This window comes from Electrona antarctica (assembly GCF_951216825.1).
Source record: "Electrona antarctica genome assembly, chromosome: 3".
NCBI lineage: Eukaryota > Metazoa > Chordata > Actinopteri > Myctophiformes > Myctophidae > Electrona > Electrona antarctica.
Window position 1 is genome coordinate 30,000,018 of NC_136808.1, and position 22,279 is coordinate 30,022,296.

Genomic DNA, 22,279 nt, shown 5'->3' on the forward strand with positions numbered 1-22,279 from the left:
CTTGTTTTTTGTGTTTTATTTCATGACAATGTTTATGGTATTACGTGGCATTGCTTTCTGAATCTACAATGAATTCACACATGCTTAAATGACAGACTTGCATGATGCTGCATGAACTCACTGAATGGATGAGACAATGGAAGATTCTGTGCACTTTCTTGTCCAGAATTCCATGTCATTGCAAATGGTGGACAAGAGAGGGCGCTAAGAGACAGAGCATGGTGATTTGGGAGTTACCCTCATTATAAAGCCTAAATAAGGGAAGAAAACATCATCACATCCCATTTTTCAGCTGCATCGACATGCCTCTGTGCAAACGCCGCAATCCTATTCAAGCACGGATGCTTCCTCTCCCTAAACACCGCCCTGATCAACCACAATCTATTATTGCAACAAACAAAGCAAGAAATGTTCATGTTCTTGATCACATACTGTACATCTGTTCTGTGTCTGTCTGTATGTGCATGTGTAGTGTTGATAAATACTGCACACAGACACTGTATTAATGTGGGGGGCCCACAGTATTAATGTCATGATCAGTAAATATTTGACGGTAGGCCTATATCTTTTCACGAGGGTGTGTGTGTGAGTGTGAGTGTGAGTGTGTGTGTGTGTGTGTGTGTGTGTGTGTGTGTGTGTGTGTGTGTGTGTGTGTGTGTGTGTGTGTGTGTGTGTGTGTGTGTGTGTGTGTGTGTGTGTGTGCGTGTGTGCGTGCGTGTGCGTGTGGAGCAGTGCTGGCATAGGGTTCAGGGCCCTTGCTCTGTCAATCAGACTTCATTTGTCATCCTGTTGCCACCTGGGAGGCAGCTGTGCTGAATCAAATGTGCCTGAGATTGGAAGAGTCACACAAAGTCCTATAGATAATCAATGGCTGTTGCGTGCGTGTGTGTAGTATAGTGAGTGAGTGAGTGTGTGCATCCCCAGAGAGCCCCGTTATTTTGAGGTACATCACCAGGAAGACAGTTATTAGCAGCTCAGTGGAAGCCGCATCGCCTGCAGTAACATTCTCATGATGCTATGAAGTTCTCTGCATGTACAATAACATTATAGAAAATAAGCCATCTGCCAGTATGGCTGTTTCACTTTGTCTTTGTGATCCTCTCTTAGCTATCTTTCTCTGGGAAGTTGAAAGTAAAAGCATTCTCAATTTTTCGCACAGAGAGGAAAATAATGAGCAAAATCAAACAGAAATCCTCAGCTCACTGATAGATCCTAGGCCTATACTCCTCGTGAGCTGCTATTTTACCTTGAATTGAGTTTTTCTACTGTTTTAATTTCAAACCTTAGAAATCATTCAATCCCTTTGTTCATTAAGTCTCTGGTAGAACATATCTAAAACGTTGTTTGGAAACAGATAAAAGAAGATTACGGGGCAGGGTTAATTTCAAGTTAAATACTTACAACGATCACTCGAGTGCCATATTTGGATTCTCTTTTCCAATGCCAGACTTCCCAGAAGGCGTCTATCAGATGAACACCACTTCCTGCTTCTGACAGCTGGCAATTTCACACATCTATTTTTAAAAGTTGTTTAATCAGTCATTGAATAATCCCATATTGAGTCTCAATTATGTCATACTTTGTTTACATTAAGTTTCTAACCCCCAATTTGTATTTTATTCACCCTTTATTTAAACAGACAATCTGGTTCAAACCTGAGGACACATTCTGAAGAGATGCCTGGTCAGACAGCAGCACTAATCCACACAGCAAGGACATTCAGTACAAATGAAAAGGACCGTCAAATGGTGAGTGTAAAAACGCTATGAAAAGCATAACCACTATTAAGTGCAATTGCAACCTCCTGCTTTGGCAAAATAAGTAAAAAAAATTCAAAGGAAAACAAAACGCCTGCGGTCCCCAAGGCTAAGAGGAATCAAGCTGGACATCTTCAGTTCCAGCTGTAATGTGTCCTCCCAGGCTGAGGGGCAGAGTATCTTTTTGCCCAGTTCAGTGCAGACTGAGGGGATGGAGAAGTAAAAGTCTTGTACTTGAGTGTATTAATAAAGTGCAAAAATATCGGTATCAAAATGTGGTTAAAGTTGCTATAAGCAATAATATGTCAAAGTTTGAATTTTTTTTTTTTTTCAGCAATGGGTTAAACTCTCCCAAAATGTACTCTCTGTGACACCTCTAGGGGCCGCAGTCCGCATTCAAAGATTTTCCTAGAAGCTTTGTCATTGGTCAAACATTTCCTGGCAAATGACTAACCAATCAGGAAGTATACGGGCAAAATTCAATGCATTATTCCTCATCTTTGAAGGCAGACTGCGGCCTCTAGAGGTGTCACAGAGATTACATTTATTGTCTCCAACAGGCCGAATGCAGGGTAGGCCAGTCAATCTAAGATTTGACCTGAAATAAATTGCAATAGTAATCGTTCAAGGCTATTTTTCATCCATATTAAGAATTGATTATTATATACCTTTTGGATCATGCGGTCACTTCAGGGGTTGAACGTTGGGGTACCATTGACAACCTACTGTATATAAGGCAAAAACAGAAACGTGCAAAACGAATGCTTGCAGGCCCGGACGGTTAGCTCAACCGTCCGGGCACCTAGGCCCTAGATCCCGACGGCCTTTGCCGCGTGTCTTCCCCCGCATCTCTGTCCCCATTTCCTGTCAGTCTATATTCAACCTATCAATAAAGGCAGAAAAAGCCACAAAAAATATCTTAAAAAAAACAACTAATGCTTGCAATTGTTTCAGTATCATGAATTACCCCTAGTTTGACATGTCACATGCTACTTAAAGCATAATTACAATTTGAAATGTATGCCTTAAAGGTTTTCAATGGTACCCCAACATTCAACCCCTGAATTTACCATGATCGAAAATGTATATAATAATCAATTTTTAATGTTATTTGGATGACCCTATACTAAGGATCATAAAAAACCATGAACAAAGTCAAAGTCATACGATTTGTCACACACGTTACCGCAGTGACATTTGTTCTCCGCATTTGACCCATCTCTTGGAGCGGTGAGCCGCAGCCAAGGAGCGGTGAGCTGCAGCTGTGCCGCGCTCGGGAATCATTTGATTAGTTGATTTGACCTCCCAATCCAACCCATTGATGCTGAGTGCCAAGCAGGGAGGCATTGGGTCCCATTTTTACAGTCTTTGATATGACCCAACCAGGGATCGAACCCCGACCTCCCAGTTTCAGGGCGGACACTCTAACCACAAGGCCACTGACTGACTGGAACGATTACTATTGCACTATTACTCCTCCAGATTCTGTCCGAAAATCCCGCAAATCGTAACACAGTATCTCTATAGTCATGCGCTCAAGACGGATCTGTCCGATATTTCATAGTGTAGTGGAGTAAAAGTAGGCTACTGAAACTTTGTCTTCCCCCCATCTCTCTCCCCATTTCCTGTCAGTTTATATTATATATATCGTCAGCCCTGCCCCTCCGACTGTCCCAGTCTTTTCCAATAACGACTGTAGTGACTTCCTTTCATTTTTCATTGACAAGGTGGACAGAGTCAGATCCAGCATTACCCCGTCCTCCTCCCCCCTTCCTCCCTGTCCTACTCGACAACCAACTATTTGCAGTTTTTCCCCAATTTCCCTACAGGAATTGACTGTTCTTGTGAGGTCTATGAAATCATCTTCCTGTCCATTAGACATCCTGCCCACATCCATGTTAAAGGATGTCTTCAATTCAGTAGGCCCATGCCTACTATCAATCATCAACTCCTCGTTAACATCCGGCCGTGTTCCACCTAACTTTAAACGTGCAATAATCCAACCACTCCTTAAAAAAACGAACCTGGACCCATCACTACTGTCAAACTACAGGCCAATATCTAAACTGTCCTTCATCTCCAAACTTTTAGAAAAAACAGTGGCCAGTCAACTCACCAACATATTATATCAACATAATATCTGCGACAAATTTCAATCAGGATTCCGTCAAAAACACTCAGTGCGGCCTTTGATACCGTGGACCATCGCATTTTGGTCGATAGGCTAAATAAGTGGGTGGGGGTCACTGGTAGTGCCCTAGATTGGTTTCATTTTTATTTAGCAGACAGAAGCTTCTCGGTTGCCACTGGCCCCCACTCTTCGGAATCCACAACTCTAACATGTGGTGTTCCACAAGGTTCTGTGCTAGGCCCACTCCTGTTTGCCCTATATATGCTTCCTCTCGGAACCATTATTACACCTTCAAGGGAATCTCTTATCATTGTTATGCTGACGATATTCAATTATACTGTTCTTTCAAACCAGATAATATGGATAATATGATCACCATACTCCACGAATGTATTACTGCCATCGAGAATTGGATGTCTAGCAACTTCTTGCAACTGAATCCAGACAAAACAGAAGTTCTAATTGTTGCCCCAAGTAGGGTTGCTGCAGACGTTGCCGATCGCCTTGGGTCATTAAAACAGAACATATGCACCAACCCCAGAAACCTTGGCATTATTTTAGATCAGTCCATGCTTTTAGACAAACACGTTAATTCTGTATCGCGCACCTGCTTTTATCACCTTCGTAACATTGCCAAACTAAGATCAGTTGTTTCACACCCGGAGTTAGAAACTATTATCCATGCATTTGTGTCATCACGTCTTGATTATTGTAATTCTCTGTTTACCTGTCTGTCTAAAACCGCATTAGATCGCCTGCAACTGGTTCAGAATACAGCTGCTAGGTTGCTGACCAGGTCCAGGAGATCCTGTCATATAACACCCGTCCTTGCCTCCCTATACTGGCTCCCAGTTAATTACAGAATACATTTTAAGATCCTAGTCATTACACACCGAGCCCTCCATGGCCAGGCACCTCTTTATCTCTCTGACCTAATTATGTGCCCAGAAGGTCACTGAGATCCACATCACAGGCTTTGCTGGTTGTTCCTCAGACAAAACGAACAACCAAAGGCGATCGAGCCTTTGCAGGTTTGGCCCCTAGGCTATGGAATGAGCTCCCACTCCACCTAAGAACTGTGGATTCTGTGGACATTTTCAAAGGACTGTTGAAAACTCACCTTTTTAAACAGGCCTTTCCATAGCCGGCCTGGTTAAATGTTGATTGCTTTATTTTTACTCTACTTTTTCTATTTTCTATTTTGTCTTACTTTATTAGTGATTTAGTTCTTGACTTGTTTTATTGACTATTGACTTGTTTTAATTGTATTGTTGTTAAAGCACTTTGTGACTGTAATTGTCTGTGAAAGGTGCTCTATAAATAAACTTTACTTACTTACTTACTTACTTATATTCAACCTATCAATAAAGGCAGAAAAAGCCACAACAAATATCTTAAAAAAAACAACTAATGTTTGCAATTGATTCAGTATCATGAATTACCCCTAGTTTGACATGTCACATGCTACTTAAAGCATAATTAAAATTTGAAATGTATGCCTTAAAGGTTTTCAATGGTACCCCAACATTCAACCCCTGAATTTACCATGATCGAAAATGTATATAATAATCAATTTTTAATGTTATTTGGATGACCCTATACTAAGGATCATAAAAAATCATGAACAAAGTCAAAGTCATACGATTTGTCACACACGTTACCGCAGTGACATTTGTTCTCCGCATTTGACCCATCTCTTGGAGCGGTGAGCCGCAGCCAAGGAGCGGTGAGCTGCAGCTGTGCCGCGCTCGGGAATCATTTGATTAGTTGATTTGACCTCCCAATCCAACCCATTGATGCTGAGTGCCAAGCAGGGAGGCATTGGGTCCCATTTTTACAGTCTTTGGTATGACCCAGCCAGGGATCGAACCCCGACCTCCCAGTTTCAGGGTGGACACTCTAACCACAAGGCCACTGACTGACTGGAACGATTACTATTGCACTATTACTCCTCCAGATTCTGTCCGAAAATCCCGCAAATCGTAACTATCTCTATAGTCATGTGCTCAAGACGGATCAGTCCGATATTTCATAGTGTAGTGGAGTAGAAGTAAAAGTAGGCTACTGAAACTTTGAAATACTCCAATAAAGAAATATATTAATAAAATAATAATAATAAATGTACAGTACTTAGTTGATTGCATAGCCCCACCGTTTATGTACCATGTGGATAGAAAACTGAGCAGCATTTCCAAGGGTGGTATTTGAAATAATATGATACCAGTGTACAGTTCCGTGCATGGATAATGATAATCAGTTACAGGGTGACAGTGTGAGAAGTACTAGCGGTTATGAATCTCAGGGCTCTGACGTACTGCCGTCAGTATAATGCCAATCCAGTTGTAACAATGGATTACTGTGTCAGCTGTAGTAAGAGTATGAAATGATAATTGCGGAGATGAAAGGATGACATGATGTAATCAATGACCTGCCTTGTTGTGTCAACGTCTCCCTCAGCGTGTCAGCTGCAGTGTTGGAGAAGGTCTTAATGATCACTGCCTGACAGTACTGAAGCTGATGTCCTAGGGCTGACTCCAATCACTACCACCATCTAACCAATCACACACAAACACACACACACACACACACACACACACACACACACACACACACACACACACACACACACACACACACACACACACACACACACACACACACACACACACACACACACACACACACACACACTACACATGCATGCATGCACGCACAACACAGACAGACACATTAGAATCACAATTACAGTGTAAAGTCCTCAGGGTTGACTCTGAGAGTTAAATTAAACAATTGGTACAACTTGAAGAAGTGTAAAGTGAAAATAAATGCAGTGCATTCAACACAAGGCGCATGCATGTGAAATTGTGAATAGCAACTCACGTTTCCATAAAGACGTTCTGGTGTAGATAATGTATTAGGCCCCCCAGAAAATATAACAGATGAATGAGAAATATGCTATGTCAGCCTATCGACACTGTCTCTCAACAGCAGGAGATAAGGGGAGCTTTGCCGATCAGAGTAATTGATCGGATGTGTTGTATGATTACGGAAGCAGACTGGGGGAGAATCACTGTAAAACCTCTGGCTCCACATTGTTGGCTCCATCTGTTGGATAGATCTGTGGTAACAGAGTCTGACTGTGTGTGTGTGTGTGTGTGTGTGTGTGTGTGTGTGTGTGTGTGTGTGTGTGTGTGTGTGTGTGTGTGTGTGTGTGTGTGTGTGTGTGTGTGTGTGTGTGTGTGTGTGTGTGTGTGTGTGTGTGCGTCTACGCGTGTGCGCGTGCGTGCGTGGTGCATAAAACAAGCATGCGTATTGTATGATTGTGTGTCAATATGCATATGAAAAAGGACATGAATCAAACTCCATTGGCTTTGCAAACCATTCTAATGGTAATGTAACCGCCACCAAAATCCCCCCATGTTACAGCTATTGTGCTTCTGTAGCACAAAATGTCTTCTCTTTCACATTAGCAGCATTAGCACACACTTTATACCACTTAAACCTAATAAACTAATACTCCGGGTCGGCTCTGAACTTGGTCCGCTCTTTTCCCTCATAGTCTACTTACTACACCAAATCTCTTTGTATGCGATTGTAACGCATTGTGACCTTTGTAGCTTGTCTACTTCCAGCAAATGTACCCCCAGAATATGGGATACATGGTTCAAGTGGTTGGGGGTTGAAGTAATCCTATTATTTTTGGGCATAATGTTGATGGTAGCCTACTAATGCACTTTGCCTTGCAGGAAATTGTGCACTTTGCCATGAAATCTGTTCCTCTTCCTCTTTTGGAAGTCTAGTTCTTCATTTCATGTTCTTATGAGACAGATGATGTACATTTTCCATTTTTATTTGGGCTACTGCTGTGCCATTTCTCCCTAGATCCATATGGCAGGTTTAACAAGGCAAGACTAGACAGAGTAGCTAGCCTACTACCTCTCATAGAACCTCTGAAAATGTATCACGTACTGTAGATGGATCAGTACACTTTGGACTGGTAAAGTGTTTTGTGCATTCATGGACGGTCTGATTTGAACACACACGCACACGCAAGCATGTGTGCTCGCACACACATGCGCGCGCACACGCACATCACGCACATCACACACACACACACACACACACACACACACACACACACACACACACACACACACACACACACACACACACACACACACACACACACACACACACACACACACACACACACAAATGCTAATGTCAGTGGCCATATTGTCTGTGTGAAGCTGGTCCGCAGGTGGATTAGCACTTTATTAAAAGACAGGCCCGGTTACTATGGAAACGTCTACCGGAGAGGGCATATTCAATTCAATGTGATTTTTCATTGACTAATGTTAAGGATAGACTTACATCACATACTTAGGAATTATACTATCGTATTTAATGGGTGAACATTGGCAAAAGACACAGCCAAACATTTGCCATTGACAATTGACAAGTAGTATAAGTCCTCAACAACAATGGATGTGAATGTAAATTGCAAAGAAACTGAATACTACAAACAACATCCCATTCTGCTAGAAAAAAGAAATGGATGGCCTATTCATGCAGTCAGCTCCTTTGTTTCTCATGGAACATGAGAGAAGAGTGTTGTCACTTAGGGCTCGTACACACTGCACGATATTTACTCCAATTATGCTGTAAAGAATCATTGATATTTTTCAAACTATTGATAATATTCTGTATTTTTGCCAGGTGCTTGAAAAGCACCTGGACTACATTCGCTACTACCTCTAGTAGTGACCATGCATTTGACTACCTCACGTACGTGCGTGCGTGCGTGCGTGCGTGCGTGTGAATGAGTGAATGTATAATGCACAATCTATGTAAAGCGCTTTGGATAAAAGCGCTATTGTGGTGGATAGACACACACAGGACAATTATTAAGTACAGTTATAATTCACTACATTCTTGCCCAGGTTTATAATACAGTTTGTTCTACTTGCCAGAGGCAGTATTTCTTGTTATCCATAGATGTGGTTTCAGTAAAGAGTTAATTCACACCTCCAGGGGTGCTTACCTAATTACCTGTGCGACAGGTTGGTTGTTGTTGAGTGCTTCTTAGCTCGGCACCTGCATGCACCATTTACCATTGATAACAACAAGGTGTGGATAAACCAAAACCGAATAATTTTAACCTACCATACATACTGTATGCCTCTGTTTTGCATGTCTGAGCATCTCCATGAGAACTGAGAGTGGTTGCCCCGAATGGGCCATTATCTCCCTCCCGTCCTATCAAGGCCTGGCTAAATCTGGTCTTGACACACCACTAGCAAAAGCTAAAGATTGACAATAATATTTTTCAATTTCATTGTTGTACTGAAGGCTGATGCATATACTGTACCTTAAGTGTTTTGGCGACAGATATCCAGACATAAAATGAATGAGTTCCACCTGAGCTTGCACAAATAGGCCTACTTTTATTAGGATTATATATATATATATATAAAATAAAAAAACAGAATACTAGGATTGTTTTTTTTTTTTAATTATGATTAAGGTCTAAGGACTGAAACATTGATTATACGGGTTACCTCGGACCAGGTCCAGCCCCCTTTGAACCCCCCACAGCGCCACCCGGTGCCTGCTCACCATCGCTTCACCCCCCTCCGCCTGCCCAGGAGCTTCGGAATAGCTTTCGGGTCCATGGTCATTTCACTGGGCCAATTCTTATTCTGGGGCGACGTGTGTGGTGCATATACACACACACAGGTGTCAGGACTATTATTAAGTACAGTTATAATTCACTGCATTCTTGCCAAGGTTTATAATACAGTTTGTTCTACTTACCAGAGGCAGTATTTCTTGTTATGCATAGATGTGGTTTCAGTAAAGAGTTAATTCACACCTCAGAGGTGCTTACGTAATTACATGTGCGACAGGTTGGTTGTTGTTGTTTTCCTGTCTGAATAAACAGAGTGCTTCTTAGCTCTTCAAAGATGAATACATCTCCCTCGTTTTTTTTTTGAGAATGTACACTGCTGTGTGATCGCTGGCGCTTTGGCATGGGGGGTCAGATCAACATATGGAATGAATTCTGTACGGGCCATATATGGAGCGTGTCTTGAGTGTACAGGGTTTGATGAGGTCAGATCAACATATGGAATGTCAGAACGGGCGAGGACGGGAGGGGTAGGATCAACATATGGAATGTCAGAACAGGTCAGCTCCATATATGGAGATCTAAGGGTTTGAGGTTTGAGGTCAGATGTAGAGTTGCTGGCCGGCTCCATATATGCAGATCTAGATCCAGTCTTCTCCATGTATGGTTATAGGGTTAGATGAGGTCAGTGTCATGATCCTCATACAGTATATGGAGATGGCCATATATGGTGGCGTGACGTGTCACAAGGCGTGACCACTGACCATATATGGAGGCGTGGTGTCACGAGGCGTGACCATATATGGAGGCGTGATGTCACAAGGCGTGACCATATAGGTGTGATGTCACAAAGCGTGACCATATATGGAGGCGTGACGTGACACACGGAAATGCAGGTTTTCATAGTAAATGCGACCTACCGTCGCAATCAATGCTTGTACAAAACTTTATTAGCCAGCTGAATAACAGAATCAAATTAACAGTTTGCAATACAAATACTCAAAACAAGAGTATATAAATATAAATTGTTTTTTATGGCCTTGGGATATATATATATATATATATATACACGCACGCACGCACGTGTGCCCGCACGCATGCATGTACACAGACACACACGCACACATACGCACATACACACACACACAAACACGCACACACACACACACACACACACACACACACACACACACACACACACACACACACACACACACACACACACACACACACACACACACCAAAACAGACTGTGTTGAAGATAACTGGCCCAGGGCAGTGGGTGAGTAGGGCCATCTGGTGCCTAGTGTTCATGCTGTGGCCGTCATGTCTACAACTGGGAGATGGTATCACCTCCCGCTGTGTTTGAACCACCAACACTCACTAGTAACCCACCTGCACCCGTTCCTCCTACACTAACTACACTATCCTACACGGATCTCCTTCCATCGCGCTATAGAAACACTGTGGCGGAAAAGGCATTCACATTTGTTACTTACGTAAAAGTGGCAATACTGCAATGTAGAAATAGAAATACTATTACGAAATGTTGAAAAAGTACTCTATTACAAGTATAAGTGCGGAATTCAAAATTTACTTGTGCAAAATTACAAAAGTACTGGTATCAAAATGCACTCGAAGTACCAAAAGTAATAGTACTCAATATGCAGAACGTTTCATAAGTTTTCACACGTTTTCAAATGTGTAAAACATATGTAAAACATTTCAAAAGGCCGAAATGTATGGCTGAAGTGTTTAATGTATGTTTTGTAATAATAACCAATCCTACAAAGTTACTAGTAACTAAAGTTTTCAAATCATTGTAGTGGAGTAAACATAATAGTGCACATACAGTGCTGTTTTTCAGCAACATTTCAGATCTAACTGACCCTGATGAGTGATGACTGACTACATACTACAGTAGTTATTTAAACCGTAAGTTACAGTAGTCAATTATTCAGAGTCAGGAGCTGTGCTCCACACCCAGTATCCAAAATAGCCACCCAGTGGGATGTGACAGCTATGGATGTACAGTAGTCTACATGCAGACAGACTGACAGACAGACAAATGGAATACAGGCAGAGAGGACCAGTAGCCAGTAAAACCCAGTTAATGGTTGACTTTATGTGAAACAGAGTCACAAGGGGAAATGGGATTTTAACTTGTGGAGAGGAATTTTAAGTCACTGCAACTGAGTCCTGATCTCCCCCAGTCCCCTATTGCACTGCTGAAACACAGACAGCACTCTTACCCAGAGACAGAAGAGAGTATAGAGAGCCAGACTGCACATACAGCATACAGAAAGAGGAAGGGAAAGAGTTTTTAATGGAACAGCAGAGAAAGAGAGAGAGGGTGGGAGAAGGAGAAATCGTCAAGAGGAAGCGTGTGACAATGAGAGAGAGGGAGGGACCAAGTAGGTAGGGAGGGAGCAAGAGAGAGAGAGAGCAGAGGGAGGGAGGGATCTGAAACAGAAGGAAACTAGATGAGCGGAGGGCAAGAGAGGAGACTAACGGAGTCAGCACAGTTTTTAGAGAGGTAAGAAAAGAGGCTAGAGAGAGAGAAAGAAAGAGTGCCAAGAGAAAAAGAGAAAGGAAAGCTCAGCGAATAGCATTCAGGCTCCCAGTGCTCACTAACATCTCACAGCTGCAGTGGGTCAGTCTCTGTGGTTTAAACTGGGAGGACAGAGGAGAGAAGTTTAGCTCTCCAGAAAAATAAAGGGTGTTTATTTTCCTCTGGGTAAAGGAATCGCAAGCTCCCTGGGAATCAAACAGGAGGAAAAGGGAGACAGTAGGACCACAGATCTTCTCCTGCACAGCCCGAGAGCGACCTGAGTCTGGGGGACAGGATGGATTCAGACTCCGGAGAGCAGAGTGAGGGAGATCTCTCTCCAGGTAAGAACTGTCCAGTGTCCACACTAATAACTTATAATTACACATCTCAGCTCTGCTAGAATGTGTCAAAAGTGTGGCTAGACTTTTGGGGCAAATAAGCCCCTAGGTTGAGACACTTTCATCCAGTATCCCGCTTCAGAAGTTGAGGAAGTGGCTTGCTACTGGTACAGTAGGTTACAAAAGTGTGTGTGTGTGTGTGTGTGTGTGTGTGTGTGTGTGTGTGTGTGTGTGTGTGTGTGTGTGTGTGTGTGTGTGTGTGTGTGTGTGTGTGTGTGTGTGTGTGTGTGTGTGTGTGTGTGTGTGTGCGTGTGCGTGTACGTGCGGGGCCTGCAATTGGGAGCATCGCAAAAGACAAATGCTAAAAAGTTGGCTAAATACTGTTCTGTCTCAGCTATTATTATATGGGCAGTCTGTTTATCTGGAGAAGACGATGCTTAATTTATCCTTCAGTGGCTAAGAAAAAAGATCAAAGTAAATCATCAGTAAATTTTTTGTATATAGTAGTATGTCATCAATGTGCTATCTTTTTCTATCCTCTGTGTGTTAATAATCATGTGCAGCAGTTGTATCTGGTTTGACCGTAATGTAACCTTCTTTGGATCTATTATGTATTGCGCTTTCTGTGCAGATCCAAGTAAAAGAATTCAAGTGTGTGCGTGTGCGTGTGCGTGTGGGTGCCTGCCTGCCTGCCTGCCTGCCTGCCTGCCTGCCTGCCTGCGTGCGTGCGTGCGTGCGTGTGTGTGTGTGCGTGTGTGTGTGTGTGGGGGTGTGTGTGTGTGTGGGGGTGTGTGTGTGTGTGTGTGTGTGTGTGTGTGTGTGTGTGTGTGTGTGTGTGTGTGTGTGTGTGTGTGTGTGTGTGTGTGTGTGTGTGTGTGTGTGTGTGTGTGTGACTAACTATAATTCAGGAGGCAAGCTTCAACACGTGTGGTCAGTCAACTCATCAACACGTCCAGTGTCGCTGGATGCTCCCACTCAGAGCATGAGATTGTATTTACGATTACCTTTAATTTGTGTGTAATGTAATCTTTTGTGTGGGTGCATTAAGAGAGGTTTTATGGTGCTCTGGAGAGACTATAGGGTCCCTGTGACATACTAGAGTCATGTCCAGGCCAGGGGGGTCCCTGTGACATACTAGAGTCATGTCCAGGCCAGGGGGTAGAGACTATAGGGTCCCTGTGACATACTAGAGTCATGTCCAGGCCAGGGGGTAGAGACTATGGGTCCCTGTGACATACTAGAGTCATGTCCAGGCCAGGGGGTAGAGACTATAGGGTCCCTGTGACATACTAGAGTCATGTCCAGGCCAGGGGGTAGAGACTATGGGTGATGGGTCCCTGTGACATACTAGAGTCATGTCCAGGCCAGGGGGTGTACTGTGACATACTAGAGTCATGTCCAGGCCAGGGGGTGGACTGTACATACTAGAGTCATGTCCAGGCCAGGGGGTGGACTGTACATACTAGAGTCATGTCCAGGCCAGGGGGTGTACTGTACATACTAGAGTCATGTCCAGGCCAGGGGGTAGAGACTATAGGGTCCCTGTGACATACTAGAGTCATGTCCAGGCCAGGGGGTGTACTGTGACATACTAGAGTCATGTCCAGGCCAGGGGGTGTACTGTACAGCCTCACGCTAAGGAAACAGGAGATAGGCTCCTTCCCCTATGGGCCCCATGTATGGCTCTGCAAGGCTTACTTAGACTTTTATTGCAATGGTGAAAGATAACAGTCACATAACATAACACACACACACACACACACACACACACACACACACACACACACACACACACACACACACACACACACACACACACACACACACACACACACACACACACACACACACACACACACACACACACACACACAGTTTGAAAAGGTTTATATGCTCTTGTCAAATCATTTCCCAGCTTTCTGAACATGTAGGTACATTTTTTAACTTTGGTCCTGTTCAGAACTCCAGCCAGGGCGATTTCTGGAGATAACTTAATGTCCAAGGAGCACAATGATGCGTTTCCAAGAGGATATCGTGAGAACAACAGTGAAACACACTGCAGCCATTAAACCCTTACCCGATCTTAAAACAGAAACCCTGCACCTTGTTCCCTTGTTTGTTTTCTGTGTGAGACAGACACTGTGGCTGTTTGAAATTGATTCACATCAGGAATAGATATGGATTCTCTGTGTGCTAATATATCCTATACTGTATATGAAGGGAAAACATATATTGCAGGCATTCTTCATCCCACTTAGTGCATGTAACCTTACCGTAGTCAATTGGATTTATAAAGTCACTTGTGCGTGGCTGCGTGCGTGCGTGCGCACATGCATGTGTGTGCGCGCGCGTGTGTGTGTGTGCATGCTTGGCACTGGCTTGGCTGGCTGTATATCGGATTAGCTCTTTCTCTATGTTCATAGTGTGTCAAACTCTCTGACCGTCTGTCTGTCCATCTGGCCTACCGTCTGTCTGTCTCTTTGTACATCTGGAAGAGGCAGGGAGCCAGAAAGCATAATGCCGACTATCAGTGGGAGATGAGACGTTTGTTTTCACTGCCTGGCAGAGATACATAACTAAAGGTTCAACACATCCACCAAGAGCTTTTGTATGTCACAGGGGCATGCGTAAAGCAAACATAAAGTCCATAGACTTTGATGACGTCACAGGGGGGGGAATGGTGATTTTAGGGGCGCATGAATAAGACAAACGTAAAAACTCCATAGAATTGGCTGCCACATGACGCCAATCACACCATGTCTGAAAGCGGTAAACAGTGAAGGGGCTAGCGCCGCTCTAAAAACAAATACAGGATTTACACAATTACACTTATACAGTTGAGGTACGTGATCTTCGTGGACTTCCCAGAAAATAATGTATATTAATGTGTACTAGTGTTTTATACACTCTAGTCAGAAAGCAGTGAGACAGGTAACGATGTAAACGGTGGCCTGTTTGGTTTCGTTTGTCTCCAATGTCTCCACATTTGAGCTGACAGGTTAGCATGTTGGAATTTACATGTTGGCATTCTAGTGTTCTTTTTGACAACACACAGGGACGGTGTGCAAAACAGCTGGGCATTTTATTTTGAATACTGATATCCATAGAGCGCTCTCTCTCTCTCTCTCTCTCTCTCTCTCTCTCTCTCTCGCTCTCTCTCTCTCTGTCTCTCTCTGTCTCTCTCTGTCTCTCTCACTCCCTCTTGACATTTTAATCTTGTTTAGAGTCTAGGAGGGCTACAACACTGATTCCCCTGTAGTAGCTCTCTGCTCTTGGCACAAATTAAATAAAGGCCGAGGCGGAACCACTAGCAACACTGGCTGTCATTGCTGAATGGTCAGAAAATGAGGATGGACGGGAAATACCTAAATAAATAAAGGTATTGGAGGCATGAGTCTACCGTCACATATATCAAGGTATTGGAGGCATGAGTTTACCGTCACATATATCAAGGTATTGGAGGCATGAGTTTACAGTCACATATATCAAGGTATTGGAGGCATGAGTCTCTACCTCCGTCACATATATCATAGTGGTGATATTGACTGGAAGGGGACAGGGCATGCTGGGAAGGGAAGCAATGAGCCAGTCTTTGGGGTATTTCTCTCTCTCTCTCTCTCTCTCTCTCTCTCTCTCTCTCTCTCTCTCTTCTCCCAAAAACTTCTATACTCTAATCTCTGGAGTCCCTTGGCTTAAACCACACACAGTGAGTGGAGCTCAGCTGTAACTACTCCACAAGAGAGCTCCTGAGACAGCACCACTCCCAGCAGATGCACGTGCGTGCGTGACTGACACACACACACACACACGCACACACACACACACACACACACACACACACACACACACACACACACACACACACACACACACACACACACACACACACACACACACACACACACACACACACGCACACACATGCACACACGTATTGCTTTTCATAGTCCTCCAAATACCACGGACCGTACCCACAAAGTGACACATTCACCAACCTCGTCCTTCATCTCAAAAGGGAGGAGTTGGACGCACCTCGTTATGAATCAGAGGAGGCTGACCGTCGACGCTACTCTGGTTGGGGAGAAACTCAATCCATGCCACATGTTGGCAGGCTCAACAGAGACTCCGGCAGCATAACATGCTGCTGCGAAACCTCCACATAAAGGTCGCTGAGCCACTAGAAATGAGCGCCGAATCGAGACCGCTGACATTCAGAGTTCGGTTTGCAATGCTTAGAGTTCAGGGCAGCAATATGTCATCTTTCATCGCGTGCTGTCTGACATGCTGTCAGAAGACGTCCAAAGACCTGAGTCAGCACAGCTACGTAAATCACCACAACAACACCATAACCAGCTTACTTCAGAATGTCATGTAGAAAGCACAATTGTGGGAGATAAGCGAGTCTGCGGCTGTTGCACTAATAGCTGTGAGGGTTTGAGGGTGGGTTTGTTGTCACTAAACAAACATAATAGCCTGAGGCAGATGCTGTTTGACCACACAACTTATATTTACTTGATGAGTGAGATAGGAGCTCCTGAAAGTGAGTGTATGTTGTCATACCACTGCATGCAAACAGACATGAACACAACATAAACAACAGAGCACATACAGTGGCATTGTTATCAATTCAATGAATCCATTGAAATGAGAACAAACCATTCTCCATGTCTACTGCACTCCAGCAGCCCCTGACAGTCAGAGGAGAGCTTCTGCTTTATTACTGCCATGATGGCGGACTGGGTCACATACTTTACATATGAGAAGCTGGCATACAGTAGCGACCATATATACGTAGAGTACATACACTCTGTTTCCCCCATTCCCCTGTACGTTTCCCCCATTCCCCTGTACTTTTACCCTCACTCATCACATGCATCGTTTTTCTCTCCCTTTTATCTGGTCCACAGATGGAGAGTATTCACAGCCCTCTACACACACACACACACACACACACACACACACACACACACACACACACACACACACACACACACACACACACACACACACACACACACACACACACACACACACACACACACACACACACACACACACACACACACACACACACACACACACACACACACACACACACACACACACACACACACACACACACACACACACACACACACACACACACACACACACACACACACACAGCAGTGCTGGCTCTGGAAAATTGGTGAACTCAGAAAAGAAGGCCGTAACTGGAAAAGACGACTCAGGAGAAAGTGATTTTTCCTTGAGCTTCAGTGAAAGTTCTTGGTCGTAAACACCAGAGCCACCAACTCGTGTGCCTGTGTTGTGTGTGAATGTGCGTGCACGGCACGCACGTGAAAGTGTGTGCTGACTCAGTGTTGAGGCATTCCATGGTGTTTGTGGAACAATCGTTCCCCCTGGCTGAGCCATTATACTGCAACATGGATTTAAAAGTGCATGCTCGGAGGTGTTTTGATAGGGCCAGTGGTGGAAGGAGTACTTGATAGGGCCAGTGGTGGAAGGAGTATAATACCACAAAGCAAAAAGGCTTGGATATTTCACGGAAAAGTACAAAAATATTGGATTCGAAATATATTTAAAGTACCAAAGTAAAAGTACTATAGATTGTCAAACTGTGACTTTCTTTTAAATAGCCGAAGTCTATTATACAATTGATGGTATGCATGGTAAAAGACAATATTTTAAAGGAGGCCATTTCATTGTCTACTCAGTCTTATGATCTGTTATCACATGAGCAGAGCCACACCGCCATACCATATAGTTAATGTGTGGCTCTGGTATTCTCGCTCATTGCACATGGAGCGCGTGTTGGGGGTTGTTGATATCAGAACTGTGTCTTGGTGCACAGATAATCGGAGATATCAAATGTGATATCAGACCTGTGTCTCAGTATGCAGATCATCTAATCGTGCAGACAGTTTTTAAGTTGCTCGATTCAGTATTTAGATATTTGATATTCCTTTTAACTGCCCCGCCCCCTTCCTATACAAACCAATTGTAACTTCAAACTCCATTTTAATCATGATAGATTCATCAAACATACCCGCCTTTTTTCTGGTGACTGATACTGCCCTCCTAATATGTGAGGGGGCGTGGCTTTTCATTTACTGTTTTAATTTATTTTTAATAATTCTTTTTGGAAAAGAATGAGGACTCCTGGAGGACGGAGGAGACTAAAGAATCCAAAAAATATATTAAAAATAAATGAAAACAATAAATGAAAAACCACGGCACCCTCACATATTAGGACAGTATCCGTCACCAGAAAAAAGACAGGTGTTTTCAATTAATCTATCATGGTTAAAATGGAGTTTGAAGTTACAATGGGTTTGTATAGGAAGGGGGCGGGGCAGCTAAAATTAATATCAAATATTGAAATACTGAATCGAGCAACTTAAAAACTGTCTGTGGTGTTCACATAAGCCTGAGTAGACGATAAAATGACCAAATGTTTTTTGGAAAGTGAAATATCCCTTTAAAGTAAAGGCACCTCAAAAAGTACAGCACTTGAGTAGATAGTACTAGTAGATAGTACTTAGTTACTTTCCGCCATTGGACAGTTACTTTCCGCCATTGGACAGGGCCTCTTAGACGCACAGGAGGAGGAGATGGTTGTGGTTTCACTGGAGACTGAGCCAGGCTCTGCAGAGCCAACAGTAAGTAGTGGCGCCTGGTGAAAGAGCACTGTGTAGACAGAGAGGAGGAGGGGTGCCTGCACAGGTATGTGGGCTTGTAAAGTCTGTACGTACATACAGTATACATATGTGTGTGCGTGTGGGTGTGGGTGCGTGTACGCACAGTGGTGGAAAAAGTACTCAAATGTTTTACTTAAAAAGTACAAATCAAATACAGAAAGAATTGTACAGTATGCCTACTTAAGTAATTGTACTTATACAGTAGTTACTTTCCACCACTGCTCTGTACGTGTGTGTGTGTGTGTGTGTGTGTGTGTGTGTGTGTGTGTGTGTGTGTGTGTGTGTGTGTGTGTGTGTGTGCGTGCGTGTGTGTGTGTGTGTGTGTGTGTGTGTGTGTGTGTGTGTGTGTGTGTGTGTGTGTGTGTGTGTGTGTGTGTGTGAACCACAATCATTTCCTGGGCCACTGCCATTAGTTAGTGGTGGTACAGTAAGGCAGCTAAGTAGTAGAGCAGCAGGCTCAGCCCCCACATAAAAAAAATACTAAGTACTTTATTAAAGTACTTAAGTCACTCCGGTTTTACTACTCAGATCATGGCAGGAGAAAAGTCTGCTTCAAGGTTCAGTGCTTTTTGAAAAACTTGCTTATTTCTTGAATCTCTAACCTCATTCTGTGAACAGTGCCTCAAAGCCCCACACGACACCATTACGGCAATATTTCCCAATGCACTATTTCACTTCTATTTGTGCTCACACAGAATCAGTAAAATACTAAACGCAGTTATCATGAACGGTGTGTGAATGCTCAGTCCACTTTGCCATTCCAGTCAAAACAGATTGTTTTGTTGTTTTATTTCTCAATTGACAATGTGCATTTCCCATTCACACTGACACAGTTGTTCACCGGGTAAATCATTGCATGCACAACACAATGAACATTGTGTTTGTACTAAAGATAGGGCCAGCACGACGTGATTGGAGTGAGTAACTTCCTTCTGCACAATTGAAAACGCTGTCAGTTCCATCCCACAGTTACCACATTGTGAACACAATACAAACATAATGATAAATGCTGAGTTCATGCATTCTACGTAAAAATGGAGCAAGAAGCAGTTCAGTTGTCAATCTGGGCCGTGCAAGATGTGTCCGAGTTCATGCGAGGTGGGGCAGGAGGGGGAGGGCACACATAGGACATGCAGAGAGGGTGGAGGGAATGGATTTCCAATGAGAGTCAAGTAGAAGTTGACTGTAATGTTTGTCCCCACCCAGAGGGGCAACTGGTGAAAATAAATAGCAACACCCACGCTATAGATGAAAGAGATTCATATTATTTTTGTCCAGGATTATTCTTTTTATTTTACAGCGACACCATGCAATCTGGGTCGTTTTGATGGAAATATTTAGCATTTTGAGTGTCGGGGTCTATACGCAATCATCAGAAGGTGCTTTACATTTGGTGACATTGTTGTAGCGATTGGATAACTTAGTGCATTTGCAAGGGTGGTATAATTTCATGAGAAACTTTTGTGCTGTTTTGGGAAATGCACTTAGAGTTTTGGGAATGAGATTACAAGTGATTGAGGAAAAACTGTACTAGACTGTCACATTACACTGTCACTGAATATTACATTTTCTGTGCAATCTAACCATCAAAAACGAAATAAAATTATGCTTAGAAATCTCAGGTGTTAGAAATCAATATCAAACATTCCCTGACTGAGTTGAAATCCCTGCACCTGACCTTAGACACATGTAGGGCATTATCCTGACCCACCACATAGCCAGTAGCACACTGACCACGTGAAGTTTGCTGTAATTTATAGCTTCTACTTTGTCTTTCCCTTTTACTCAAACTCTGTGAGACTGAATGAACTAGTAAACAAACCAGGGTGCCAAACTTATGGGGAGGACTGGCAGGAGTGTGTGTGTGTGTGTGTGTGTGTGTGTGTGTGTGTGTGTGTGTGTGTGTGTGTGTGTGTGTGATTGTGTGTGTGTGTGTGTGTGTGTGTGTTTGTGTGTGTGTGTGTGTGTGTGTGCGTGTGCGCGTGTGCGCGTGCGTGCGTGGGACCTGTGCGTGCGTGCGTGCGTGCGTGCGTGCGTGCGTGCGTGCGTGCGTGCGTGCGTGCGTGCGTGCGTGCGTGCGTGCGTGCGTGCGTGCGTGCGTGCGCGTCTGTATGTGTGTGTCTCACTAAAGGATGCCATGGCATGCTGAGTCTTGGCTAAGGTCTATGAGAGTGGCGACTCACACAGGCCGGAAAAAATCCACTTCCTCCTTAGTCACTTGCAGCCCAATGAAGATGAGAGAGAACTAGAGAGAGAGAGAGAGAGAGAGAGAGAGATCATCAATTACTAACAGGAACCAACAGACGACTGGAAAAATCCTGAGATATTTTATTATTTTTTTGTCTTTTCATAAATTGATGCCCTGGCCTATTTTACACATTGTTGTATGACAGTGGGACACAAAGTCACAAAAATAGCCGATCTACAAGGTCACAAAGTGTTATGAGTCTGTCTATGGGTTTTATAAGAATTGAACCAATGAAAAGTATTAACAAGAGCTTGTGACTGAATAATAATTAATAATTATACATTGGATCTAATGGAACACAGTTTTTAGGTAACCCCCCCTCTCTTTCTTTCTCATTCTCACTTTCTATTGCTATCTCTATCAACATATCTCTTTTGATCTCACACACCTTATCGCCGTAAATAACTTAATTTCAAATGGAAAAGGTGAGGCAGAGTGGAATGGAAAGGAAAGGAAAGGAAGGAAAGACAAGGAAAGGAAAGGAAAATAATGTTTTTTATTGGGTTCTGTCGCACAGTCTGTCATTAGTGTTTATGGGCAAGACACACACACACACACACGCACGCGCGCACACACACACACACACACACACACACACACACACACACACACACACACACACACACACACACACACACACACACACACACACACACACACACACACACACACACACACACACACACACACACACACACACACACACACACACACACACACACACACAGCAAAAGCCCAACAGTCGATATAAAACTAGTTATGGTTTATAGTATATAGCTAATGAATGTGATATAGTGGTTTTCCATAGCTGTTCCCAGAGGAGGGAAGTGAGGGAGACAGCCTGCAGCCAGTTCCCATGCCCAGCTAAGCAGTCTTCCATGGCCTGGTTCCTTATCACCCTTACAGTGGCAGCAGTGAGCTGAC

General features: G+C 43.5%; 1 protein-coding gene across 1 annotated transcript in view; it reads left to right on the forward strand.

Moving 5' to 3' along the window:
- The first annotated feature begins 12,009 nt into the window (after positions 1 to 12,009).
- tnfaip8l3 (tumor necrosis factor, alpha-induced protein 8-like 3) overlaps positions 12,010 to 22,279 on the forward strand; it is a 40,818-nt gene continuing 30,548 nt past the window's right edge. The window contains exon 1 of the mRNA XM_079497011.1: positions 12,010 to 12,409. Coding sequence (XP_079353137.1) covers positions 12,364 to 12,409 — 46 coding nt within the window. The 5' untranslated portion in view covers positions 12,010 to 12,363. The remainder of the gene's footprint in view (positions 12,410 to 22,279) is intronic.